Source organism: Lithobates pipiens, unplaced genomic scaffold, assembly GCF_037356315.1.
Source record: "Lithobates pipiens isolate NorthernLeopardFrog02 unplaced genomic scaffold, aLitPip1_a1.2 Scaffold_18, whole genome shotgun sequence".
Classification (NCBI taxonomy): Eukaryota; Metazoa; Chordata; class Amphibia; order Anura; family Ranidae; genus Lithobates; species Lithobates pipiens.
In genome coordinates, this window is record NW_027507758.1 from 566,021,227 (window position 1) to 566,042,583 (window position 21,357).

The 21,357-nt window shown below is 44.3% G+C and overlaps 1 protein-coding gene across 1 annotated transcript in view; it reads right to left on the reverse strand.

Annotated features, from left to right (window-relative positions):
• Nucleotides 1-670: 670 nt before the first annotated feature.
• Nucleotides 671-21,357, reverse strand: part of LOC143986774 (cysteine-rich venom protein ablomin-like) — an 87,478-nt gene continuing 66,791 nt past the window's right edge. The window contains exon 5 of the mRNA XM_077485180.1: nucleotides 671-772. Coding sequence (XP_077341306.1) covers nucleotides 671-772 — 102 coding nt within the window. The remainder of the gene's footprint in view (nucleotides 773-21,357) is intronic.

Here is a 21,357-nt window from a genome sequence, read left to right on the forward strand (position 1 = left end):
TCAGTGCTCTATATCGCTGTGCTGGTGATCATCTCCTGCACCCTCTTCATAGCCTACCCTGACCTTTCCTCTCCTCCATTGCCTTCATGCGCTCCTGAGTCCTGAATTGTCAAAATTTCACATGTAAAAAAAGAATGCTTGTAGTTGTCGATCCCAGATTCACTTCATACATGTGTTATGTCAGTGGCCATGTGGTGGGACTATGTATGCACAGCTAGTAAGTATTTTGTGGCTGAAAATATGATCTGTAGGTTTTTAAAGTTCGCCTGCCATTGAACTCAATGGGGCCCGCCGCAAACTTTGCGGTTCACAAACTTTTGGCCGCGTTCGCGCTTCGCGTTCCCGAAACGTCCCATTGGATGTTCATCCATCTCTTTTGGAGACCCATATAACCCCTGATTCTGCAGCATCTTTTCCATGAAAATGGGGTCTTAGTTCCTCTCTCCATTTCTTCCTTCTGGAATTTTCAACCCAACAACCCAGAGACAGGAAGTGCATACATAATACTGTATGTCAAGCATCCCAGGCGTTTGAAAATACAGACAGTAGAGGGTAGCAGATCCCTACACAAACATTTTGATAGTTCACGTACTATATGCATATTTCAGCTGTGTTTTTAATTTGTATAGTTTGATTTCTGTTTAATAAAATAAAAATATGTTAAATGTACTTACGCTGGGCAGTACTGACACACATAGATGTAGACAGGGGGATTGTTGGAAGGACAATAGGCTATAGCGCACCCAAGAAAAAAGGATCTGTCCCATACAAGCTGGAAGCATTAAGATGAAAAGCAGCAATTACACCTTACAATGAAGTGAAGTTTTAGGAGTTTTTTTTATTATGATTGGTCCCTGAAAGACAACACAGTCAGTATCATGCAGTTTCGTCACTTGTCAAGTTTTCACCATATTAGCCTAAAAAAACCTGGCATATTTATACCAAAATGCTATGGAAGAACATTTAAAGCACTCTAAAGTAGAACATTAACCACTTCAATACCAGGTACTTAGACACCTTCCTGCCCAGACCAATTTTCAGCTTTCAGCGCTGTGGTAATTTGAATGAAAATTGCGCAGTCATACAACACTGTAAAAAAATTCAAAGATATCCGCGCTTAGGAGAAACAAACTGCAGCCTCCCTCTAGGACCCCACCAAAGTGAAGCCAAAATATAATATGCAAACATAGGGAAAATGGTGCTGTTCACAACAAATACACCTACACTCCATACACTCAATGCACACAAAAAATGTAATCAGCCCACAGCTGTGTGTAAAGATAATATCTCTATAAATAAAGTAATCTATAAAAATCAAAAAGCAGATTAATTGCATAAAAGGACATAAAAAAACGATAGTATGTGAATGGCAAAAATCAATTGAATCAATACTCTGTAAATACATATGTCTTCCTACAGTGTACAGAAATTCACAGAATTTATAAATAAAAATAAAAAGTGCCTAAAAATTACTGTAAATTTCCACCCACAAATATAATAATAAAGTGCAAATAAGATAATAAAACTATCCAGAATAAATAAAAAAATAATAATAAAGTGTCCAAAAATATATGAAAGTCCAAATATTACAAAATAAAAATATGAAAAATACCAAAAATATAAATAAATATCTTCCAACCACAGTCCACAAGTGAAAAAATGTGCAAAAACAGCAAGGAAAAAAGTGACTTTTCATTGCTTCCCTCCTTCTTTAGTTTTCCCCTCTTGCGTATGCACTCACCAGAGCGCCTCACCCCAGGCATATATAATCCTAATTCCGTAGCCGGTGTTCCTGCAATATGGGTATCTATAGGGTCAGATGTAAATAGGACCTCCGATCGTTGTATCTTTCCACAAACAAAGAAGTGTCAGCAGCAGATGATCCTTCAACCCATTAGTATATCAGCAACGGTCAGTACTGTATAAAGTGCTGTCCAGGAACACACCCCAGCCGTGTGTACGGTGCTCTGAGGATGGCCCTGCAGCTTCCTCTCTGTGGAGTTCCCGGGAGTTAATAACAAGAGCACTTACAGCTTCCCACAGCCCCAGCAAAGTTTCACAGATACAGTTGGTCCTGCCATTAAAGTCCACCTCATGCAACTTCCTGTAATAGGGTGACAACATTGCTGCACTGTTCCTAAAATCAGAGCAGCATTGTTATCCTCATGTAGTCTGTGCCCACACTACAGTGGGATGAGAAGATGTTGCAGAGGGCATGCCCTTCAACATTATCACTGCTGATACTTTGCCTGTAGCATGTGGCACACCCAGTCTTGTCCACTAAATGTGCAATTTGTTTTTTTCCAAATTAGTTTTTGACTAAATTCTACAAATTCATTACCGGTAATTCGAAAATATTGCAATTACCAAAAACTATTCAACTAATTTTTCCAAAAATCGGAAAAATTGAAAATGAAAAAAATATGAAAATTTGAATTTAAGAATGAAAATGTGAAAATGAGAATGAAAATTTGAAAATAAAAATGGAAATTTGATAATTTGAAAATAAGAACAAAAATCTGAAAATTCAAAAGAATGAAAATCCAAAAATTAAGAACTAAAATTAGAAAACCCAAAAATTTGAAAATTTGAAATCATAACTAACTAAAATTAACTATTACTAACGATCCAAAATAACAAATGCTGCATCGCATGAGGAATGCTTTTGCCAAAACTTGTTAGCGTTTTGATGTCGCACTGCTGTTTGTGCTTAATAAAGATATAAGAAGGAGCAATCCAGTTGCCGGCATTCTTTTTGCAATAAAAGAGCTAAGTCCATGAGGTGACATGCTCGTGTAGTTGGGACCCGTTTGCTCACTGTGTAGCTCCTCAGCCTGCTCATCCTCTCAGCTACCACTATGTTGCCACTGAGAAAAGCGCAGTGGTGTGTGGTTCCCAACCATCCTCTCTCTTTTTACAGCCATGCTATGCTGGACTCTGCTGCTGGCTGTGTGTTTTGTCTCACACTTTTCCTGGGCAAACTAATCCAGATCGGCTAGTCCAGTGAGGATAGCAATGGGTATCGACCTATTGTTGGGTCTGTGCTCTACATTCGAGGGACCAAAATCAAGGAAAGGAGCTGAGAGGATCTGCTGTTAAGCCTGCTGTCCACCTACAGTTGATCCAGCTGCAGAATCGGGGCACCACCAGTGCAGAGCTTGCTCAGAAATGGCAGCATGCAGGTGTGAGTGCATCTGCACCCACAGTGAGGTGAAGACTTTGGGAGGATGGCCTTGTGTGAAGAAGGGCAGAAAAAAGCCACTTCTCTCCAGGAAAAACAGGGACAGATTTATATTCTGCAAAAGGTATAGATATTGGACCACTGAGGACTAGGGGTAAAGTTATTTTCTTTGATGAATCCCCTTTCCGATTGTTTGGGGCATCCAGGAAAAACCTGGTCTGGAGAAGAAAAGATGATCAGTCTTGTGTCATGCCAAAAGTAGGGATGGGCTGTATGTTCGAGTCAAATGTAAGTTCGACTCGAACACCAGCTGCTTGTTTGTTCACAGCCCCGTCTGTATGCTGCCATATCTCCAGAACATTGGTCCCCTCCTGCCTCTGCCGCCGGACCAATTAAAAAGTGCAGCGAGCTTCGTGCATGCGCAGTAGGGAATCAGCTGTGAAGCCGAAAGGCTCCACTGCCAGGTTCCGTTAACAGGAAAGGCTGTGGCTGCACCAGACAGCCGATCCAAAGATCGGCTAGGGTGCCGACATCGTGGGCTCCCTGGACAGGTAAGTGTCCAAATATTAAAAGTCAGCAGCTGCAGTATTTGTAGCTGCTGACTTTTATTTTTTCATGGGGAGGCTGGACCTCCTATTTAACCATTGTTTGCTTTGCAGGTACGCCATTCAGCTGCAGTGCTGATCTGTTTATTCTGACAACAACAGGGTTTGCTTTTGGAAGACATCAATCAGTGACTAAAGTGCTGTAGGAGGCGATTTCCCCACTGTAGTTAAAAAAAAGAGCGTATATACATGGCCCCATCTCTTGGAAGTAGGGAACGGTACCTGTCAAAAACTGGTACCTGTACCGCCCTCCTACCTAAAAGGTGCCAAATATGGCACCAGAGGTGGGAGGAGACGGATAAGCGGTAGTTCCACTTTTGAGTGGAACTCCGCTTTAAAAAACAAAAAACAGTAGCAATAAAACATTACAGTAAAGCATTCTAGTATACAATACAGTAAAACAGTAAGAACAGAACATTAACTCAATAAAATGACAACTATTTTTGGCTTTTTGATTCAATTACATTTTTTTACTTTTTATGTTTTTTTGACTTTTATTACACTTTTTTTGTAACTGTAAAAAACTTTAAACTTTCCAGGCTAGGGTCCCTCAAAATGCTATAGCCAATTTTCTGACTATCTAACATCTTTCAAGACCCTGTGTGAATGTATGCACTAGACTGTGCTATGCGACGGAAACAGTCCCTGATGCAGGGACCAGGTTGGCCAGTAGGGATGAGCTGAAAACCCCCTGGTTCGGTTCACACCAGAACTTTCGAACGGACCTAAAATTCGTGCGAACTTTAGAACCCCATTGAAGTCTATGGGACTCGAACGTTCAAAATAAAAAGTGCTAATTTTAATGGCTAATATGCAAGATATTGTCCTAAAAAGGGTTTGGGGATCTGGCTCCTGCCCCAGGGGACATTGGTCAATGCCAATTTTTTTTTTTAAAACTCTCGTTTTTTTCGGGAGCATTGATTTTAATGACGATTAAAGTGAAAAAAAAAGTGAAATATTCCTTTAAATATCATGCCTGGAGGGTATCTATAGTATGCCTGTGAAGTGGCGCGTGTTTCCCGTGTTTAGAAAAGTCCCTGCACAAAATTACATTTAACGGAAAAAAAGTCATTTAAAACTGCTTGCTGTTTTAATATAGTATCTGGTTCTGGCAATATGGATGAAAATCATTGAGAAAAATGGCATGGGGAGCCCCCCCCTGCCCATTACCAGCCCCTTTGGGTCTTGTACAGATATTAAGGGGAACCCCGTACCCATATTAAAAAAAGGAAAGATGTGGGGCCCCCAGGCCCTATATACTCAGAACAGCAGTATACAGGTGGTTCAAACAAGACAGGGACTGCATAGGTTTGTTGTGTTAACTAGAATCTGTTTGTAATTTTGAACTGGTACATTTTTAAAGTGTAGCTCCAGTCAAAAAATCTATTTTTAAGCTTTTTGGAAAACATAGTGAAGGGTTATCACCCCTGTATAATTTTTTTGCCCGTCCGTCTTTTTTCATCTCACTTCCTGTTGTCTCCTTCCGTTTGCAAGTAGGAGACGTTTGTAAGTTGGATGTTTGAAAGTAGGGGCCTGCCCTATATGCTCTGCAGAAATTTGCACCTAAGGTGTTGTTGTTGCCACAACACTGTAAGCCCTCAAAGTGACTCTTGGTAGGCGCTGGAGAGCCCTGCTGTGAACAATTATATCAAGAATTGTAATTACATGCCATTGTTGAACAGAGGTAGAATAATAGGGCCTTTGGTGGTTGTGGTGGTGGTGGTAGTGGTGCTGGTGCCACAACACTGTAAGTCCTCACAGTTACTCTCGGTGGGCGCAGGTATGGGCCCTGCTGTGAAATATTATATCAAGAATTGTAATTACATGCCCCTGTTAAACAGGGGCTGAAAAATTGGGCCTTAGGCACTGCTTGCTGGTGCCACAACACTGCAACCTCTCCCAGATACTCTATTTGGAGTGCAGGAATGAGCCCTGCTGCAAAGCATTGAATCAAAAATTGTATTACATGCCCCTGTTAAACAGGAGCTGAAAAATTGGGCCTTAGGCACTGGTGTTGGTTCCACGACACTGCAACCTCTCCCATATACACGATTTGTAGTGCAGGAATGAGCCCTGCTGCAAAGCATTGCATCAAAAATTGTAATTACACTCCCCTGTTAAACAGGGGCTGAAAAATTGGGCTGGTGGCACTGGTGCTGGTGCCACGACACTGCAACCTCTCCCATATACTCTGTTTGTAGTGCAGGAATGAGCCCTGCTGCAAAGCATTGCATCAAAAATTGTAATTACACGCCCCTGTTAAACAGGGGCTGAAAAATTGGGCTGGTGACATCACCCAGAACCAAAAATGTTCTTCCAAGATATCAGCAGAGGAGGAAGAGGATACAGTCAACATAACAGGACAGTCACTCAGCATCAGCATAGGCAGTCTTGAAGGGATGTTATTTAAAAAAAATTATTCGGTTACATCAGCTTCAGGTGCTTGGTAGCTGGTGGTGATCCAAGAGTGATTCATCTTTATGAAGGTCGGTCAATCAACCAAGTCGGTGGATAGGCGCACCCTGTGATCGGTTGCAAAGCCACCAGCAGCACTGAAGGTGCGTTCCGAAAGAACGCTGGATGCAGGACAGGTCAGTAGCTCAATTGCAACTGTGCAAGCTCTGGCCAGTGATACATCCTCAAGACCCAGAAAGCCAGAGGATTTTCGGTGGGAAAGGTGTCCAAGTCTGACCTTGCCCCTAGGTATTCCTGCACCATGTAAATCAGACGTTGGCGATGGTTGCTAGAACCGATCATACCTTGGGGCTGCAGACTAAAAAATTGTCTGAACGCATCGGTCAGACGGCCACCTTCTCCACCGTTCCTTCTGACCGATGCTTCAGCAACACGTTGTCCAGGACCAGGAGTTTGTATCCTCCCAGCCTCTGGGAATGCGTTGCACAGACCTTTCTGCGAGGCCTCCCAGAGATGTCTCATCCTCTGCTCCCTCTGCGACGGCAAGATAAGGTCTAAAACCTTACCCTTGTACCGTGGATCAAGGAGAGTGGCCAGCCAGTAATGGTCCCTCTCCTTGATCCGAAGAATATGAGGGTCCTTCCGCAGGCTTTGCAGGATCAGGAAGGCCATGCAGCATAGGTTAGCTGACGCATTTTGTCCAGAGTCCTCTGGGTCACTAAGGACAACATGATCCGCAGCTACCTCCTCCCAGCCACGTACAAGTCCACGGGTTTCTTGGGACTGTAAATCATCCCTACAAGACTGCTGATGCTGAGTGCCAGGCTTCACCTCCATGCTGACACAATCATCCTCCTCTACCTCGTCCTTCTCGTCCTCTTCCTGTGTGATGGGTGGGACAGCAGGAACACTGTCTGGAAAAAGGAGGCTTTGAGAGGCAAGGAAGTCCTCCTCTTCCTGCCTCTGTTCTGCCTCAAGTGCTCTGTCCATTATTCCATGCAGCGTATGCTCCAACAGGTGGACAAGAGGCATAGTGTCACTGATGCATGCACTGTCACTGCTCACCATCCTTGTGGCCTCCTCAAACGGTGACAGGACAGTGCATGCATCCCTGATCATGCCCCACTGGCGTGGTGAGAAAAAACAGAGCTCCCCTGATCCTGTCCTGGTGCCGTAGTTGCACAGGTACTCATTGATGGCCCTCTGCAGCGTGTGCAGATGCTGAAGCATGGCCAATGTTGAGCTCCACCTGGTGGGCATGTCACATATAATGCGGTTCTTGGGTAGGTTCAACTCCTTTTGGAGCTCAGCCAGCCAAGCACAGGCATTAAATGATCTGCGGAAATGCACATAGACTTTCCTGGCCTGCTTCAGGACATCCTGTAAGCCTGGGTACCTGCCCAGGAACCGCTGCACCACCAGGTTAGGGACGTGAGCCACACAGGGCACATGGGTCAGTTGTCCCTGTCGGAGGGCGGAGAGGAGGATGGTGCCACTGTCGCAAACCACCAATCCTGGCTTAAGCTGGCGTGTCGTCAACCACCTCTCGGCCTGCCCCTGCAGTTCTGACAAAATATCTGTCCCAGTGTGGCTCCTGTCCCCTAAACAAACCAGCACAAGCACGGCATGACATCGTTTTGCCTGCGTACTTGCGTAGCCCCTTGAAAGCCTACAGAGCACCGCTGGACCGAGCACTGGAAGAGGCCATGGAGGAAGAAGAAGAGGAGGGGGTGGAGGAGAGAGGTGGAGAGAGGTGTGTCCCAACCAGTAGTAGCATTTTGGAGGTGTGGTGGCGGAACAACCTCCAACACTACTGCACCTTGTCCTGCATCCTTCCCAGCTGCCAGAAGAGTGACCCAATGGGCCGTGAAAGACAGGTAACGTCCCTGTCCATGCCTGCTGGACCATGAGTCAGCGGTAATATGCACCTTACCGCTGACCGCCCTGTCCAGCGAGGCAAGGACATTGCCTTCCACATGTCGTTAGAGAGCCTGAATCGCCTTCCGTGAGAAAAAGTGGCATTTTGGGACCTGCCACTGAGGAACCGCACATTGCACAAACTCACAGAAGGGAGCCGAGTCTACCAACTGAAAAGGTAGCAGTTGAAGTGCTATCAATTTAGCCAAGCTAGCATTCAACCGCTGGGCATGTGGATGGCTGGGAGTGAACTTCTTTCTACGGTCCAGCAGCTGGGGCAGGGACATTTGCCTGCTACAATCGGCCGTGGGCGTACTGCTAGCAGAGTGCCCGCAAGCACTTGGCTGTGACACACCTAATTCTACACCTTCATTCCTCTCAGAGCAGGTTTCAGAGAGGACTGAAGGTCTAGTGGGGTTGGAGATCCCAGCTGATGAGGAGCAAGGAGAGGTCCGCTTTGTTCTTTGGTTTGGGTCTTTGAGGTAAGCTTGCCAACGAGCTGCATGGCAGGTCAACATATGTCTGGTCAAGCATGTGGTGCCCAAGCGGCTGATGTTTTGGCCACGCGAGATACGCTTGAGAGATATGTTGCAAATAGCAGCGGTGTGATCTGATGTACTCGTCTCAAAAAAGGCCCACACCAAAGAACTTTTAGAATAATGCGCAGAGGCAGCGCCCTGCACAGGCGGAGCTCTGTGGTGTGATTCAGTCAGTGTGCTGCCCCTAAGCTGGCCCCCAGAGGGCATCCTGCTTTGTTGGACATGTGCCTCTTCCTCCTCCTCCTCCTCCTCTCTCCTACCAGGCACCCACGTGGAGTCAGTGCCCTCATCATCCCCTACCTCTTCATCGCTGGAGCAAACCTGGCAGTATGCTGCAGCTTGTGGAACATGACAGCTAGATCGCTGTCCTTCTTGAGCATCCCCTCTCTCTGCACTCACACTACTGCCTTCCTCTAGCTGAGTATCATCATCAGAGCCTACAAAGCACTGGGTATCCTCTTGGAGAATGTACACAACACTGTGCTCAAAGAGTTCAGGAGACTCCTTAGGAGGACGTGGTGGGTCTAGGGAAGGAGTCACTGATGATGACATTGAGACGAGGGATAAGGCTGTGTTGGTAGCTGCTTTGCTAGTACCCTGAGCCTGGGTGAGAGAGGATGAGGAGGATGAAGAGGGCTTGGTCATCCACTCTACCAAGTCGTTGGCATGTTGCGGTTCAACATGTCCAGCTGCCGAAAAGAAGGACAAGCGTGTCCCATGGCCATGTGCTGATGACGATGCACCACGTCCACGACCAGCACTTTTGTCTCTAGACACAGAGCCTGCTTGCCCTCTTTTATTGGCTTGTGCCTGTCTGCCTCTCCTTGTTGGCCTTCCAGACATGGTAATGGCCTGAAGGGAGATGGGAAAACCAGCAATTGGGTAGTGTATATTGTGCTGGAGGCACAAAACACCCACTAACTCCTGCAGATGCCTTTATTATAGAACACCAGCAATAAAGGTCAGATACAGGTGTATATTGTGCTGTGCTGGAGGCACACAACACCCACTAACTCCTGCAGATGCCTTTATTATAGAACACCAGCAAAAAAGGGTTGATACAGGTGTATATTGTGCTGTGCGGGAGGCACGCAACACCCACTAACTCCTGCAGATGGCAGATGGCTCAATTAGAGAAGAGCAATATAGGTAGCTACAGGTGTATACTGCGCTGGAGGCACACAACATCAACTAACTCCTGCAGATGGCTCAATTAGAGAAGAGCAATATAGGTAGATACAGGTGTATACTTTGCTAAGGGCACCCAGACAACACCCACTAACTCCTGCAGATGGCAGATGGCTCAATTAGAGAAGAGCAATATAGGTAGATACAGTTGTATACTGTGCTGGAGGCAGACAACACCAACTAACTCCTGCAGATGGCTCAATTAGAGAAGAGCAATATAGGTAGATACAGGTGTATACTGTGCTGGAGGCACACAACACCAACTAACTCCTGCAGATGGCTCAATTAGAGAAGAGCAATATAGGTAGATACAGGTGTATACTGCGCTGAAGGCACACAGACAACACCCACTAACTCCTGCAGATGGCAGATGGCTCAATTAGAGAAGAGCAATATAGGTAGATACAGGTGTATATTGTGCTGGAGGCACACAACACCAACTAACTCTTGCAGATGGCAGATGGATCAATTAGAGAAGAGCAATATAGGTAGATACAGATGTATACTGCACTGAAGGCACACAGACAACACCCACTAACTCCTGCAGATGGCTCAATTAGGGAAGAGCAATATAGGTAGATACAGGTGTATACTGCGCTGAAGGCACACATACAACACCCACTAACTCCTGAAGATGGCAGATGGCTCAATTAGAGAAGAGCAATATAGATAGATATAGGTGTATACTGCGCTGAAGGCACACAGACAACACCCACTAACTCCTGCAGATGGCTGATGGCTCAATTAGAGAAGAGCAATATATGTAGCTACAGGTGTATACTGCGCTGGAGGCACACAACACCAACTAACTCCTGCAGATGGCTCAATTAGAGAAGAGCAATATAGGTAGATACAGGTGTATACTTTGCTGAGGGCACCCAGACAACACCCACTAACTCCTGCAGATGGCAGATGGCTCAATTAGAGAAGAGCAATATAGGTAGATACAGGTGTATACTGTGCTGGAGGCAGACAACACCAACTAACTCCTGCAGATGGCTCAATTAGAGAAGAGCAATATAGGTAGATACAGGTGTATACTGTGCTGGAGGCACACAGACAACACCCACTAACTCCTGCAGATGGCAGATGGCTCAATTAGAGAAGAGCAATATAGGTAGATACAGGTGTATATTGTGCTGGAGGCACACAACACCAACTAACTCTTGCAGATGGCAGATGGATCAATTAGAGAAGAGCAATATAGGTAGATACAGATGTATACTGCACTGAAGGCACACAGACAACACCCACTAACTCCTGCAGATGGCTCAATTAGGGAAGAGCAATATAGGTAGATACAGGTATATACTGCGCTGAAGGCACACATACAACACCCACTAACTCCTGAAGATGGCAGATGGCTCAATTAGAGAAGAGCAATATAGATAGATATAGGTGTATACTGCGCTGAAGGCACACAGACAACACCCACTAACTCCTGCAGATGGCTGATGGCTCAATTAGAGAAGAGCAATATATGTAGCTACAGGTGTATACTGCGCTGAAGGCACACAGGCAACACCCACTAACTCCTGCAGACGCCGGAACACTACACAAGGCCGTCGCGCTGGCAGCCTTATATAGTGTGGGGCGTGTACTACACAGCCTGAGCTATAATTGGCCACAGGCATCCTGCCTTTTGCCAATCATGGCTCTCCTCGCTGCCGGCGGTGTGATTGGCCAAGCATGCGGGGTCAAAGTGCATGCTTGGCCAATCATGAGCCAGCAATGCACTGCGATAGCATAGTGCATGGTGGGCCATGAGCGCCACATGAATTTGGCGCGAAAGACCCACAGAGTTCTGGCTTCGCCGAACAGGCGAACAGCCGGTGTTTGAGTCGAACATGCGTTTGACTCAAACACCAAGCTCATCCCTATTGGCCAGGACAGGAGGGACAAAAATAGCGGGTGGCACACCTATATCTGCCTTTCCTACATCATTGGTGGCCCAACTGAATGAATCCTTTCAATTTGAATGGAGTGAATCTATCATTAGGTACCTAGGAATAAACCTTACTCCCAAGTTTAAACAATTGTATTCTGCTAACTATCCTACCTTATACTGGAAGATAGAAACGGACCTTAAAACCTGGACCCAATACAAACTTTCTTGATTGGGCAAAATTAACTCCATCAAAATGACTCTCCTCCTGAGACGCTTATACCTTTTTTTTCTCTCTTCCAATCCTAATCAGGAAGGACCACTTGAACTTGTTCCAAAGAAAAATCATTAAATGTCTGGGGTAAGTCGGGTCACAGAATCTTGCCACACACACTTTTCAGAGCATGGAATGGGTCATCCAAATCTTTTCCGGTATTACCAGGCTGCAAGACTTGCCCAGCTTTCAACAATATACTCTAAGATGGTCAAACTGGACTGGGTAGTGTCGCCTTCCTTGTCTGAGCTGGCCGCTCAGCTGTTGGCTAATTTCCAGCTCCCATCTCTTTCCACAGTTACTCAGCTGTCCAATTCCTGTCATTTCCACTGCTGGTTTTTCGATTGGCCCAGAGAAACTTTCGGCAGTCCTACAGTGGCCCCGACCCATGGGTTTACATCCTGTGCAGCGTTTCCTGGGCTTTGCCAACTATTATTGGAAGTTTATGCGTAACTTCTCGTCTCTGGTCAAGCCCCTGACTGATATGACCAGAAAGGACGGTAACCCATTGAGTTGATCTCCGGAATGCATTAAGGCCTTTGAGAGTCTCAAGGCTGCCTTTATTTCTGCTCCTGTGTTGGCACATCCTGATTCTATGTTACCTTTTATTCTAGAGGTTGATGCTTCTGAGACTGGTTTTGGCGCCCTTCTGTCTCAACGTCTTATCTCTGAGAGCGCTATGCATCCATGTGGCTACTTTTCCAGGAAATTGTCATCTGCGGAGTGCAATTACAAGACTGGTGACAGAGAGCGGTTGGAGATCATTTTAGCCCTGAAAGAATGGAGACATCTCCTTGAAGGTACCACTGTACCGGTTCTCATTCTTACTGACCATAAGAATCTCACATTCTTGTCTGAAGCTAAACACCTCTCTCCCAGAAGGGGCGTGATGGGCTCTTTTCTTGTCAAGCTTCAATTACATTGTCTCATTCTTCCCCGGTACTAATAATGTAAGGGCTGACACCTTGTCACAACAATTTTCCTCCACTTCCATGTTGGAGTCAGTTCCGGTTCCAGTGATTCCTCCTGATCATATTCTGGCTACGGTTTGCACCAGTCTCACTTCTCCTTTGGATGACAAAATTCTTGCTGCTCGGGTCCACGCTCTGCCTTAGAAACCTTTTGACCGCTGCTTTGCCCCAGAGAGTCTCCATACTGCCATGCTACAGACTTACCATTCTCCCAAGGCTGCTGGCCACCCTGGGGGGAATCAACTCGGTTGGGACATTCCCCAACAATTCTGGTGGCCTAGTCTACGTGCTGATGTAACTGCCTTCTACATACCCAATAGAGAGTGGCCCTGGACCCACCTGTCTATGGATTTAATTGTGAAGTTACCCAACTCCCAGGGCAACACAGTTATCCTTATGGTGGTTGACCGGTTCTCAAAGATGTCATTGTATTCCACTTAAGAAGTTGCCCACTTCTAAGGAACTGGCTTCCATTTTTTCCTCAGGAGATCTTTCGCATACATAGCTTGCCCAAGGTGATTGTCTCAGACAGGGGTAGGCAGTTTGAGTGATTCTGCATTAGAGGAGCATCTCTGTGGTCTTTGTTCCACTTGGGCACAAGTCCAGGAGACTTTGTGTAATACTAATAATAGGTACAGACTCAATGCTGAGCGCAGACGCCTGCCTTGCGCCTTCCTACCAGGTTGGGGACAGGGTCTGGCTGTCATCTCACAACCTCCGACTTCATGTTCCCTCACTGAAGTTCACACCTTGGTTTATTGGACAAATGTATTTCACGTCTCCTTATTAAAACCTATGGTCTGCAACCGCTTTACCATCTCGGTGCCACGTCCTCACCCTATACAAGTTGAGGACTTTGAGGAGTATGAAGTATAGTCCGTTGTTGACTCCCGTAGGTTCTGTGGGTGCATACAGTACCTGGTGCATTGGAAGGGGTACGGTCCAGAGGAATGCTCTTGTGTCTCATCCTCAGACGTACATGCCCCTGTCCTCCTCTGTGATTTCCATAGATGTTTTCTCTTGAAGCCTGGTGGTCCTCCGAGGGGGAGGGGTCATTGAGGAGGGGGTACTGTCAGGGCTGGGCTCAGCCCTTCCTTCTCTGAGCTGGCCACTCTGCTGTCAGCTAATTGCCAGCTCCCATCTCTCTCCACATTTACTCAACTGTTGTTCATATCCTGCTCATCAGTCCTGCCTTCTTAAGCCGTCCAGTCCAGAGGGTCTCTGCCTTCACCTTGGTCATCATCACAAGAAACATCTCCTGCATTCCTGTTTAAAGACTGGCATTGCTGACATCCCTTCTGGCTCAGGATCCTGCTTGCTGTTCCACTACTTTGATCCCTAACTTCTGGCTTGGCTTACTATCCCTTCCGGTTACTGAACTCTGGCTATGTTTTCACTACGTTTGTTCTTTTTAATTTTATTAAACAAGTGTGATTTCATGGTTTCTGACAGGTAGATATTGAGAGACAGGTGGTTTCCTCTCACACCCTAGACTTTCTTCTATGGTGTCCATCCATAAATCGCCCTCCCATTCTTTCCCCCTCCCTGTCCAATGCTATAGCCCTGTGGGATAAGCTCAAGCAGTTCCCATCTCTGGTATCTGATCGCACTCCCTTGGCTCATAAATTCCACAATCTGGACTTTAACCCGGGAATGGAAATTAGGGCCTTCAAGTTGTGGCTGGATAAGGGGATGTACAGGATCAGAAACGTTTTCACTGCTGCGGCCCCATCTAACTCGCTTGCTGTGTTAATAAATTGGATCTACCTGACTCAGTTCTGGCAAATATCTCATTACCTTCAAACTATTTGGTTGACAAAACCCCCCTCAGTTTTCACCCTAAGAAACAATGGTGTGGTCAACATATAATGGGGATACCAGGATCTACCCAGAAATTATATGTAAATTATTTTAGATAATGCACATACTCTAATTCACAAATATTTGTGGATGCAGTTCGTGTGAACCAAATCGCATAAACCACAGAACTGGAGAAAAAAAGAGATATCTCCAAAAGTAGGTCACTAACGAACACCGGAGTTAGTGAAAAATCTATTTTATTACAAAAAAAAACACTATTTTTATTACAACACCATATGAAAAGTTTTACAAATATCACAAACTTGTTTAACCACTTTCAGACCGGACCAATTTGCTGGTCAAAGACCAGACCCCTTTTTGCGATTCGGCACTGCGTCGCTTTAACTGACAATTGCGCGGTCGTGCGACGTGACTCCCAAACAAAATTGACGTCCTTTTTTTCCCACAAATAGAGCTTTCTTTTGGTGGTATTTGATCACCCCTGCGGTTTTTATTTTTTGCGCTATAAACAAAAATAGAGCTACAATTTTGAAAAAAACGCATTATTTTTTACTTTTTGTTATAATAAATATCCCCCAAAAATATATAAAAAAACATTTTTTTCCCTCAACTTAGGCCGATACGTATTCTTCTACATATTTTTGGTAAAAAAAATCGCAATAAGCGATTATTGATTGGTTTGCGCAAAAGTTATAGCGTTTACAAAATAGGGATAGTTTTATAGCATTTTTATTAATAATTTTTTTTTTTTTACTAGTAATGGCGGCGATCTGCGATTTGTATTGTGACTGCGACATTGTCGGGGACCCATCGGACATTTTTGACACATTTTTGGGACCATTGTCATTTATACAGTAATCACTGCTATATAAATGCAGTGATTCCTGTGTAAATGACACTGGCAGTGAAAGGGTTAACCAGTGGGTGGCAGTGTAGGGGTTAAGTGTTCCTAGGGGTGTGTTACTAACTGTGGGGGGGTTGGGCTTTCATTTAGTGTACACTGATCTCTGCTCCAATCACATGGAGCAGAGATCAGCGTCACTAGTTGCTAGGCAGAATGGGAAAATGTTGTTTATACAGCATTTCCTCCATTCGGCCGCTCCGTGAGACGATCGCGGGGATGCCCGCGGCGATCGAGTCCGCGGGTCCCGTGACCGGACTCACGGGGGTCCCGACCAGCGCGGGAGCGCACCGCCGGCGGCGCGCTCCCGATGGCACGGCGGCAACGAATATTGGACGTACATGTACGCCAATATGCCTGCCCGTGCCATGCTGTCGACGTACATCGTCGTGCGCTGGTCGGGAAGTGGTTATAAATATTGACAACGTTGTCAAATATATTAAAAACATGCAAGCAGGGCCGCGGCTGCATACAATCCACTCATTCCACAGTCACCCTACCAAACAAAATATCACTGACTATTCAAAAAGTCCATAGAAATATTCTGCCAAAAAGTTCACTCAATAGCAGATGGTATAGCAGGTATACTGGGTGGGTGAACGGGTAAATGTATTTTATCCAATATGATGGATGATCTCTGCCTCATCACACTTTTAGTATACAGCTTGTGTTCATAGCATAGGCGATAACTTCTTTTAATAGACAATGACATGCACAGAGCAATAGAGGATCACCAATTAATTCATAAATGTCACTAGGGGAGTACTTGAAGCAAAAGGTATCTTTTCATTTCAAATGATATAAACCACAGCTTATGATACTCTCGCCATCACCACTGTATTATGCTTCCGTCCGTCAGACTGATTTCTCTACCCCGTGGTGTCTCCCAATGAAACCAACTACTGAGATTTGGGTTGCCTTCATATTGCACACTATATGTACTTTTTAGATGTCTGTCCCAGACCTCTCCTCACTGTGGCAAGGGCTAGAAACCTGTGTGATTCCTTGGTACATTCTGAATATATAAAAAGTACATTCTCCTCTCAGTCAGCGGGAGGGAGAAAAAAAGATGGCACAGATCCTCTCACAGCTGCTGTACCAGCAACGGCCTCCTCAGGGAGAGTGCACTACACTGACATGCCTGATGCTGCACTAGAAGAATCACATCACAAAATACATCTGGAATCTCCTCATGAGGAAGATTACCTCAGCCCTACATGTCGCAGCCCGGCTAAAACTCGTATCAAACTGGATTTCACAGGCCAGGAGGTAAGCCATAAAATACATCATATTAGTCAAGATAACACAGTCATAACTCCTATAGCTTCGCCTATAGCCGCATTCCCCACTAATAACCAGCCTATTCTGGACACCCAATTAAAAGAAATGCTATTAACTTTACATACTTCGCTTCATACGGATATTTTACAACTCACAAATCAATTCTCCAAAGCAGTGAACTCCTTAGGTGAAAGAGTACACACTATTGAGAACTCTATGGGAGACATGACCAATACTATTAATGACTTAATAGATGCTCATGAAGAAAATAAAGCTGAAAAAGAGTGGCTTAAATTTAAAATCGCAGATTTAGAAGACCGCTCAAGGAAGAACAATCTCAAAATCAGGGGTATCCCTGAAAATATACAGCAGTCTGATCTTAAAAAATATGCCACTGACTTATTCTCCAACTTGCTGCCAGCTATACCAGCCTTAGAGCTCACAATTGATCGTATCCATCGGATTCCGAAACCGTCATTTCTCCCTCCACAGATACCACGTGATGTACTACTTAGAGTACACTTCTACCATGTTAAAGAACAAATCCTATATAAAGTGCGACATCTAGGACAACTTCCACAACCATATAATACAATCCAGATTTATGCTGACTTGTCTAAACATACTCTAGATATGAGAAGACAACTTTCCACGATTACAAAAGCTCTGCATAATCATAAAATTGAATACCGTTGGAAACAACCATCTAAACTACTGATACAGAAGAACGACACCTACCATACAATCACTTCTGTGGAACAAGGCATTAAGTTACTTCACGCATGGGGTATTATCCCCGAACCAACTCCACCTATCGGAGCTAAGAAGAATCCGGAGAAACTTACGCCACAATGGCATTAGCTTTCACTGACTAGATCCGGTCAAAATACAATCCTATCTATAGGAAACCGATCTATCAGCTTGCCCGCCGTGCCGTGCGATACTAAATCTTTGGAACAGCTGACCTTTGAACTAATTCCCCATTCTAATGTTGCAGTATACATTGAAATGTTTACCACTGCAAGTTAAGTTTAATGTTTGGTTATATTTTTGTTTGTGCTTTTACTTTTATTTTTTTCTTCACAGTATCCTATACACAACTCATAGCATTCAAAGGGACAGGTATGTTGTGAACCTACAAAATTTGAATCAAAACTTTTCAGTCACTAAATTTTTGGACATTCATAGTCATTTCAAACTACAGATTGTTCACATGGAAGTAGAATTTAAAGCTATTATCAGGCTAGTATGTACTTACTTTTTCAATCTTATTAATATCCTTTTATGAGTATAAAGTTAATATCTTTAAATACTAATGGTCTTAACCATCCAGCAAAAAGAGCGTTGATGTGGCAAATGGCTAACACCCAGCAATGTCAAATATTGTGTATACAAGAAACCCATTTCAAAACAGGCGCTATTCCCACTTGCACCCATAAGAACTTTCCTCACATATTTACAGCATCAGGCCAACAGAAAAAAAGAGGAGTACTTATTGCCATACATCATTCAGTTAATTTTCAATAACATGAATCTATTGTAGATACCAATGGACGATACCTCATATTAAAGCGGGAGTCCACCAGGACTCCGCGTTTTTTTTTTTTTTTTTAAAAGCCAGCAGCTACAAATACTGCAGCTGCTGACTTTTAAATAGTGACACTTACCTGTCCAGCGCGCCCACGATGTCGGCACCCGAAGCCGATCGCTCGCTCGCCTGTCAGGTCCTGCCGCCGCCATCTTGGGTATGGGAATCAGGAAATGGAGCCTTTCGGCTTCATTTCCCGGTTCCCTACTGCGCATGCGCGAGCCGCGCGGCGCAATCCGGACGGTCCCCGCTGCCTCTGGGAGCTGTGTGTTTCCCAGCAGGCAGCGGGGCACTTGCTGAAGGGGGCGGGCGCTTGCGGAAAGGGGCGTAACGTACGCCCCTTTCCGCAGAGAGCTAGCCCGGAAGTGGGTGCAGTTACCTGGATTATCCAGGTAACTGCACCTCCCTCCCCCCTGAAAGGTGCCGATTGTGGCGCCGGAGGGGGGGGGGGATTCCGATGAGCGGAGGTCCATTTTAGGGTGGACCTCCGCTTTAATATGTACCATTGATAATACACTTACTACATTGGTAAATGTGTATGCGCCTAATAAAAGGCAATCCCATTTTCTGAATGGCCTGATGAGAAAAATAGGTAAATGCCGAATAGGTGCCTTAATAATTTGTGGAGACTTCAACACAATACATGAACAAGAACTAGACACTTCTAATCCCAAAACCAGAACCAACTGTACACTTAAATTTTTTTTGAATAAAAGCGATCTCTATGATGTATGGAGATGCCATCATCCTGGAGATCGTGAATACACATATTATTCCCTGGTACATAATACCTATACTCGTATCGATTATATTTTTACGGATAAGTGGTTATTGCAGCGGGTGAGGGAGTCTGACATTGCACCCATCACTTGGACTGATCATGCCCCAATTAGTATGACTATTCTACCTAAACACTCTCAAACGACCCATTTTCTATGGAGAACAAATGCATATCTTATCAAAATGCCTACCTATGCTACAGTTATACAAAACCAGATAACTGATTTCTTTAAATATAATGTGGGATCGGTGTCAGACTCCGCCACCCTATGGGGTGCTCATAAAGCATTTAGTAGGGGAATCCTAATGCAACTGAATGCTCAATTCAGGAAAAATAAAATTAAACTCATTGAGAAACTTACTGCTGACATTAAAACATTAGATTCCCAAAACCAATGTCACCCATCACAACAACTGAAAACTAAACTACAAATATTACGACAGGAACTCAGAACGACTTTATTGGATACATTTGAAAAACATACTAGAAAACTTAAAGCTAAATATTACCATACTAGCAACAAAGCAGGAAAAAACATGGCACTTCGGATCAAAGGCAGATATTCCAAATCAAAGATTCCATATCTATACCACCCTATTACTAGAGAAAAATTGCAAGACCCCCAACACATAGCGAATGCATTTAGCTGTTATTATAGCTCCCTTTACAATCTTAAAGATGATTCTCAAACTCCCACACCTACCCCAAAGATAATAAGTGATTTCTTAGATACTATTAGTCTCCCATCATTAACTACTGATCAAATCTCTGATCTTAACGTCCCATTTTCAGTGGAAGAAATTGCTAGAACTATAGACTCCCTGCCCAACAATAAATCTCCGGGCCCAGACGGAATGATAGGAGAATACTATAAATTACTTCGAGATATACTGGCTCCCCACTTATGCTCACTTTTTAACGAAGCGGCATCCAAACCAGAATTTCCGGCTGAGATGCTTCAGGCCTTGATCATAACACTGCCGAAACCAGGCAAAGATCCCAACGCTCCCCAAAATTTCAGACCGATTTCATTATTGAACATTGACATCAAAATATACGCCAAAGCAATAGCGAATCGACTGATGAACTACATACCAGACCTCATTCACAAAGATCAATCTGGCTTTACTAAAGGTCGACAATCTTCAGATGCAACAAGACGTCTGATTGATATTATACACTTCACTGAGAGACATCAAACGCCTTCTCTGCTCCTTTCTTTGGATGCAGAGAAGGCGTTTGATAGGGTCCATTGTGGCTATTTACAGTCAGTGCTTTTAAAATTCGGCTTTCATGGAAATATTTTATCGGCAATTTTTGCACTGTATAAGGGCCCCTCAGCGAGAGTATACACAAATGATATGATGTCTAGGCCCTTTGGCATCTTGAATGGAACACGACAAGGTTGCCCCTTATCTCCTTTAATATTTAATTTAGCCATCAAACCTCTAGCAGAACGTATACGATCTGACACAAAACTATCTGGTATAAAAATTGGGCAAATAGATAATAAAATAAGTCTGTTCGCAGATGACATAGTGCTTATAGTGTCTGATCCTATTTCATCTCTCCCGAATCTCCAAAATATACTAACGACATTTGGAGCAGCATCATATTATAAAATCAATGAAACCAAGTCCCATATTTTAGACCTAGGATTAGATAACACAACCAGGCAGTTATTGTCTAATAAATACCCCTACCACTGGAAAGACGAGGGGATTTCTTACTTAGGAATCACTCTCACTAACAAAACAAAACAGTTATTTAAAACAAACTTTTTACCATTTAAGAAACATTTTGAAACAGATCTGACAACACTTAGTAAATTCGAATTTACATGGGCTGGTCGCCTGGCAGCTTTCAAAATGATGACCTTACCAAAATTATTATATCAACTCAGGTCCCTTCCAATATGTATCCCTAAATACTACTTTAAATCCTTACAAAGCAGTTTAGGAAAATATCTATGGAATGGCAAAAAATCCCGTTGCGCATACCATATACTAA